Source organism: Pterocles gutturalis, unplaced genomic scaffold (assembly GCF_000699245.1).
Source record: "Pterocles gutturalis isolate BGI_N339 unplaced genomic scaffold, ASM69924v1 scaffold20614, whole genome shotgun sequence".
Taxonomy (NCBI): Eukaryota; Metazoa; Chordata; class Aves; order Pterocliformes; family Pteroclidae; genus Pterocles; species Pterocles gutturalis.
In genome coordinates this window covers 5,724-13,804 of record NW_010128769.1, presented here as the reverse complement: position 1 = coordinate 13,804, position 8,081 = coordinate 5,724, and the positions used below count along the sequence as shown (strand labels likewise).

General features: G+C 37.6%; 1 protein-coding gene across 1 annotated transcript in view; it reads right to left on the bottom strand.

The window, feature by feature from the left end:
• Positions 1-3,690: 3,690 nt before the first annotated feature.
• The window catches only part of LOC104466364 (NEDD4-binding protein 1-like), a gene marked incomplete at its 5' end in the record, with an annotated part of 6,621 nt that continues 2,230 nt past the window's right edge, over positions 3,691-8,081 (bottom strand). The window contains 3 exons of the mRNA XM_010079750.1: positions 3,691-4,210; positions 6,330-6,437; positions 7,752-7,859. Of these exons, the coding sequence (XP_010078052.1) occupies positions 3,883-4,210; positions 6,330-6,437; positions 7,752-7,859 (544 nt within the window). The remainder of the gene's footprint in view (positions 4,211-6,329; positions 6,438-7,751; positions 7,860-8,081) is intronic.

The window sequence follows — 8,081 nt, the reverse complement described above, 5'->3', positions numbered from 1 at the left end:
ACAAGTTCAGGCTCGCCATCAGTACGTGACTTGCTTGCAAAACTGTGCACTCATTGTACACTTCTTTTGCCAGCACAGAACCCAATAATATATCTGAAGTGAGCTGTCTTGAGATCAGGAGCAATGCAGGAAGTAGAGCAGTGAGCTCCAAGATCATTGCTTAGAGCTGGATCCTGCTGGTTCCAAACTGACAAATCCAGAGTGCCTTGGTTATCTGAACTGCAGTTTGGTACACAAGGTTCACAGCAGAACTAATCCACAGTTACATATCAGTTATGACACAGACAACTATGTGAATGCACTCAGGCAATTGATATTTTATTGTTTTAGTATGGAGCTAGGAGATTATACATATATCCAGGATTTTGCGGTTTTTGTTGCTCATTGCTGGGTCTTGGCACTTTTTTATTAACATGCGTAAACTCAGGGCTGTTCTGTTCAGGTAAAAGTAGTTGTATCTACCTGGAATTATGAATATTGTTTCCTAGACAACAGGGAAGTTCTGAGCAAGATTGAAGAAATATTCCCTTATCTTCCCATTTCACTGGACACACCAAGAAACTGAAAGCTTTATCAGCAATATATACCATCACACAGAAAATTAGTTTATTCTAGGGATCAGGAACATTCTGTCTACATTCAGACTTAAGTCTTGAACTTTTCTTCTGCTCGTTCCACTCTCAGCACTTTGTACAGTTAATAAAGGACAACTTTACTGCATAAAAAAAGCATTTGCCACGAAAAAAAAAAAAAATCCAAACAAAAACCTTGTTCTGTTGGGTGCAAGAAAGCTTTCTTAGTTGCTCTGTTTCATGCAGCGCTAGTTCTGTTGTGCGCTGAAAGAGGCTGTTCATGGATTTTGTGAACAGCCATACTTACAGTAAGTAGGCTAACAGGGAACTAAAAACCGAAGGACACTGATGGCTTTAAATGCAGTTGGGATGCCATCCTGGGTGTTCCTCCACCACATGGGCATAGCATTGCAACAGCTCCACCCATTTCCCTCAAGGAAAATTCAGTCCATATTGGTTGAGTTTGTCATCTGCCCCGTTAACAGAGTCAGTGTTTAAAACTCCAAGCTAAAGAGACAATAGAACATTAAAAAATAAAAAAATAGAAAACCAAGAACTTTTAGCCTCACTTGGTATCATTTTACATGAACTTTAGCTGTGACAGCATGAGTTAACATCCATCAATAAGCTTCTGCCATCAAAATAATTTGTCAAGTCTGTCCTCTGTTTGGGAAAAAGCAGTAAGATTACAGGTTTTAGATAGCTGCTACTCCCAGATAGGCTTCTTGTGTCATGCAAAAGTAATCAGCTACTACTCTGCTGAACACTTGATGCTACATTCCTCTTTAATTCCTTTCAAATCGGACATTTAGCATAGAAGTGAACAGCACATCAGCATTTACTAGCATTAACATAGTTCCCTAATCCACTGCTGGCTAGTGAAGCACTTACATACTTCATCATGTCTTCCCACATTAGATAGCAATCCTGTGACACAAATGAAAACAAACCCATATTTCTTTATCTGCACTCCTGTACTGCGCTGTTGGTTTCAGTTTAATATGCAAAGGAGACATGGAAGAGTTTGTATTGCTCTTGGCCCATTTCCTTGACTCTCCTGATTGCCTCTAGAAGAGCTGATTAGCAATTAAGACACAAAGTTCCTGTATCTCACTCCAATGTAGGACTAAGTAGAATTATCCAATTCACCACCACTGGTCCTCCTTGGGCTCCTACCCCTGCTAAGCAAAAGCCCTTCACTGCTCATAATTTATTTCCTTACTACTTATTAAAATGATACTAACTCCAACCCGTGTCAGGCTTTAGGAATCTGTTTTTATGGGGACAGTACTTAGTGACCACATAGCACTTAGCAGGGAAGCGCTGCTTCTTCACAAACATGCACTGGTCAGACTGACTCTGCCCACTTGACTAATGAATTGCCCACTCACTTATGCAGAAAATTGTCTTTTTGGATGTAGAAACATAGTCAAAGCCTTTCTTCATCCTCACTTGTATTTTTGAGATCCCGTAATAACTGTCCCTAATACTTTTATTTTGGTCTTGCTGCAATCATCTTTCAGTTTGCTGCTGTTGAGGGAAGAGCAAAACTTTGCCTTCTGTTTCTGGCTTCACAATACATGTGAAAGGGCCACACAAGAAAACAGACTTTCAACACCCTCATTTCCTCAGTATTATTTCAGCTCTTTTGCATTTAAGCAAAGAGTGACTTCAGAACCCAGGGAACTGGAGAGAAAGCCACTATACTTATGCTTTAGGGTAAGGCTCAGTACACCAGAAGTTTAACACAGGCCCTGTAGCCCACATTTTCTTTACAGTCTAATTTGATTTTACTAATGTGAACACTTAGCACCAGAAACTGGTTAAGAGGAAGGTATAATAGACTCAAGTGTGTATAGAGACATAGACACACAGTAATCTTCACTTTGCTCCTGCTCTTGAAAGTGATCCTATTGGTCAGCTTTCATAAATTGTGTTCCTTTTTTTTCCACCTTACCTTTCGGACAGATCCTAGAGCAGATTTAAAGGGGCAGAGAGGACTGCTAATTGCAGTGGATTAGCTCTGCACAAGACAGCATGCCATTTCTATATAAACAGGATCACATTCTGCTAATAGCTTATCACAGCATTCAGATTTAGAACACACAGGGCAAACACAAACAGGAACACTGCAGATTGTTAAAGATACTAAAATTATGCTGAGAAAGTATTGATGGTCAAAAGAATTCCCAACTTAAAAACCAATATAGGTATCAGATTTTTAAAGAATTAAAATACCTTCAATTGAGGAGAGTTGTGAACTTACACTTTCTAATTGAAGCCTTCCCTCTCCTAACTACTCTAAAACGTTATCTCCTGACCTGGATGAACAGGCAAATGGATTTTCTTGGTTTTCACTCCATGGGCACTAAGATTTTACCCATATATACAAAGCTTCTTAGCTGCCTGTAACATCAGAAGGCTGCTTGGTTTCCATAAGTTATTCGCATCATATATAATTTTATCCATAACATCCTTACAGTTACTGTTATCTGTCTTGCATTTAATCTTTCTTTATATAAGAACGAGCACTTCAGAATATGTCAGAAGCCTTCCTGTTGATCGTTACAAATCAACAGATGCGTAATGCCACCTTGTGACAGGAATTCAACAATACAGCAGCCATGCACTGCCACACAGGAATCTTCAAACTGCTCTCCACAGACCCTTAGGAGTATACCCTATTTCCAAAATCCATGATGCAGGCTTAAGGAAAGCAGGTTCACACATACACTACGTAGAAGTCTTTGTATCTGAAAATATTAAAAGGGTCTGTTTTATTTCCATGGATAAATATTTTGAAGTTCATAAGTGAAGGAGGGACTAGCAGAGAAGTTTTCTAAGTATATACTGTAGATACAAACACCAACAATGATATCTGACAGGTGCATGGCTTACGTTTAGTATGTTATGCATGCATCTGGAAAATACACTTGAAGCTGTAAGAGTCACTTTTAAGCCTCTGATGATTTTTCCTTTTGAGGAAAGGGGCTTTTAAAAAGTGCTAACACACTATTTGAAGTGATAACAGTTCTTTAGAACTGCTACTGCTTTAATAAGCAATTCAAGTGAAGCAGAAGATTTGATTTTTTTTCACAGAAAATATTACTACAAATACGTAGTAGCAGCAGTTTTTAATTTACCAAAAACTGGCATCTATTAGCAACAGAACATACACAAAAAAATCTTTGTTTATACACATAAAATTAGGTTCTGAATATTCACAAAGTAACATAACAGCAACATTTTTCTTCACATTGATACTCAAAGTTAATCAGATCAGTCGTGATATAAAAACCCTGTATAACATTCAGTCAAGCACCATGGCAGACAGTGCATTAAGATCTCTCATGAATGGATGATCAGCTAGTATTTGATCAATCTTCTGTCTTTGCTCGTAATCAGGAAAAATTTTTATCAGGGCTTCTCTTAGTTGTACTGTTTCTGAGGCAGATCTCTGTGGTGGAATTGATAGACAAGCCTCTATGTTTGTTTCCAGTGGAAGCCATGTTGATGGACGATCACCATGTACTCTGTTTTTAGGCTGTACTGGTTGGTTTGGGACTGGCAGGAAGAAAGGTGTCTCGGTAGAATATTGTCCGCTGCTCTGTAAAGCCTTTTGTGGTGACCAAAAACCTCTATGGAACAAAATAAAAATTTTGATTAAATTAAGGTAAGAGAGATGCTAGCTGTCTCTGTACAAACACAGAAAAGAAAAATGTGTATAAGTCCTATACTTCACTGCTGCTCAGACAGTTACTGATTGGGATAAAATCACAAGCATTTTTTCAAAGTGAAAAAAAAAACCAAACCACTAGGTGTAACAGTTTTCAATTTGAATCTGGCACGACTAACAACATTAATGTTACCTAGGACTAGTTCCAAAACACTGTGAGTACTTTATTTGACAGAATACAGCAACAGTCAAAGCTTATTTTAGGGAAGTATCAACAGCAATATTATTGAGCTAAATGGATAAAAAGGTACATTGAACACATGTACACTGACTCAGAACATGTGAAAACAGTGACAGGCCAAAGGGGCTTCCGGATGCTCCACAAGACTATTCCTCATCTACTTTTTTTCCTTATGACTGTGAGCTGTGCTCACATTTAGATCAAGGCCTTGTTTTCCCCGTATATCCTTAATGGGGCAATGAAGTTTTTCAGCAGTTTCAGGATCCGAGTATTCCTTAATTATTGAGATTTAATTTCAGACTTTGAAAAGTTGTTGCTACTCTAAACTGCTAGCACTTGAAAATTTAGGGCCAAGACCACTTCAGATGCCACCAGATAACACAGAAATGTGAACTAGAACTCACGTTACAGTCTAGTTTCCTACCACCAAGGGAAACAGTATCTAAATTACAGAGCTCTATTTTGAAAGCATATAGGTTACGACACCTCCCATTACTCAACATGGAAAGACTCTCTAATTGCTCGAGATCCTTCTAGTTTCTCATCTTATTCCTGGTGCCATTTATGCTTTCTGTAACATTTAACTCAAGTAGAAAAGTCTCAGGGAAGGAACAAAATCAACTCTTTACACTGACACCTTTTTCTGTCTCAAAAAACCCCACCATATACCCCCCAAAACCAAAGCCTAGTTCCAGTTCCAAGTTTACAGATAGGAAACCAAGCTCTTTGAGAGTCTACAATCACAGTCACCTCTCAGAACACACTCTGTTTTCATTTTATTTTTCCTCAAAGGCAGCTAAAAGAGTGTTCCAAATGACATCTTGTAAGGGTTTTATTTTAGAGCTTGAATACTTTTTTAGCATTTCCTACTGGAGTTCTAGAACTGCACATGCTTTTTTCATGTCAACATTACATTCTTATTTTCAAATCAACCTGTGACCTACTGGTACACACATCTCACTTTCCTCAATTGTTTCCAATAGTTGAGATTCTGGCTTACTCTTTGTATTAATCCTTAAATTAAAGCTTGTCCTTTGTATTGCTGATTTTTAAGCACCTCACTTGTTTCTAAAAGCTCTCTCAGTACTCCTCACTACATTAGCATTTTTAAATCCTAAACTGGTGAAAGAATAGCAGAGAGCAGATTCTTTTCTTTGTGCAAAAGAGCAAATCCATTCTCAAATCTTGGCAGTTACTGCAAAGCAAATTCATACTTTGAATATATGCACATTTTAAAAGTAAAATGATCTTAAATGAATATGTTTATTAATACTTAAAATTATATATAAAATACAAATGCATTTAATAACAATGCCTCTCAAAAATAATTTTATTAACAGCATAGTACCCTCAAGTGTAAAGTGAAATGCCTCTCCCGTGACCAAGAATATGAGTGCAGAGTGGTTTTTGAAGCACCTATTGTCCCACTATGAATAAGTAAGTGATGAACCATGGTGTTTTTAATAACACCAGGGTAAGTAACAGTATACCAGGCTATCACATACCCAAACCACTGGCAGGTTTGTGTGAGGTTAAACACAGTGGGGACCACCTTTGTATGAAAGCCACCACCATCAAATCTCAGAGGAAGTTATTGTCTTATCTTAGTTCTGAGAGAGATCTTCATTAGATGCAAATGTCACCAGCAGTTTCTGAACAGACTGAAGTAACAGGAAAAACATGTTTTTGTTAAGCTACTACATCCTACAGTGTTCTTGCTTAATTTTACTGTACATTTACTATATAGACCTAAAAACGTGTTCAAGTGAACCAGGCACACAGTGCATTTAAAATGTGAAATCGTAACTGTTTCAAACAAAAGTGAAAACAGTACTTCTACCTAGAACTGCCTTCACTTCGAAGGAAGTCATCTAATCTGGGTCCATTTCTTCCCAAAGGATCATCAGGAACCATAAATATGTCACCAGCAAAAGTGTACTGGAGCAACCTGCAAAAGAGTTCTTTCAATATTATTTACTATTACACCCTCACAGCCCATTTTTGCAAAGATACCAGAGTGGAATTTTCTAGGTTATTAGAGAAGATTTTCTGGTTGTTCAAACTCCCCTTCCATGTAAGGATCTTCAACCACGTAGCTAAAATGCATATGTTATCAGAAAGCCACACAACTAGCAAACATAGCATTAGCTGTTCACAGTTAAGAGACAAAGCAGCTTTCTTTCTGAAATAATTTTGGGACGGGGAAATCTACATTGAAGGAAGGCAGTTCAACTTAAATTTGTCTGCAAGGAGAGAATTTGGTATAGTGGAGTTTCCCCAGGAGTAAAACCAATAACAGATGTTAACACAAGCTCTTAAAAAACTACAAATTGAAAATGACATGCTAAATATTCTTGCTAAAGTTTTGTAGGAGAATGGAATCTGACTTGGGTAGAATTCACTCAAGAAATAGCATAAATACCTACATGATCAGCCAATATCAATTCCATGTTCTCTCAGCTATATTGTGAGAACAAACCCAGGACAGTTTTCAATTGTTTTTTTCATTAGACCTTTATGGATTGCAGTTACTGCAGTAGATGTACCCTCAGAAGATGTCAGGGAGATTCTGAGGGATTAGTGGGAAATTCAGGCAACAGATGATGATACCTTAATAGTAAAATGACCTAATTTAACTGGAGGGGGAAAAAACACAACAAAAAAACCAAACGGACAACAACAACGAAACCAATTGCACAGGAGAAACTATCAGGGATAGAGAATCCATAAGCTAAAGCAGAGATATTTGATAGATAAGTGAACTCATCTAAACCCAAAGGACACTCAACAATTGCAGGGAAATGGCTACAGGGATATGTTGCAAGTGTTCATTATTTTGTTTAGCTATGCCGATTTCTTGTACTACAGTAAAAAGTAATTGATTTGGAAACCTTACAAATTAGACTGTATGTCTGCACCAGCTATCGCGTCGCCTTGAAGAAATGAAATGTAAACCAAGAAAGCCTGTGAGAGAGGACCACAAAGCGTATACTCTAACAGGATCTAACACCAAGCTCCTATTTATGTGAGCAATTAACAGACGTACATTAGAGAATATACAAATAACAGGTACATTAGACTACTCAACACTCAATTATAAGGCCATGACTCAAAGTGGTGAAACACACACTGTACTTTGTTGGGCTCTACCAGAATCGCACAACCGATTAATTAATATATGAAAAGTCACTCATGAAGATACAGTGCCTACAACTCCAAGGACAGGCATCCTTTTAAGCTTTCATAGAAACTGAGTAATTACCTTTTTTGAATAATTTCTCTCCAGGCAAGTGATTCTGTCACAAATTCTCTGAAGTTATCATTAGTCACAATAATACCTCCAGTTTTATCAGCAAGGTGTAATAAAAACCTGCAAAATTTGTTTCAAAGACTGTTAAGATAGTCTGCTTTGCTGAAAATTGTCCAAATATACAGAAAATTAAACATTTCACCATCCAAGAGTAATCTATCTGCATGAAAACAGGCACTTTGATTACCAGGAAATTACTCTGTTTTGACCCACCATGTAACTTTAAACAGTGTTTTAGGTAGCATAGATTCATTCGGTGCAACAAAGTCTTCCTAGCAGGCT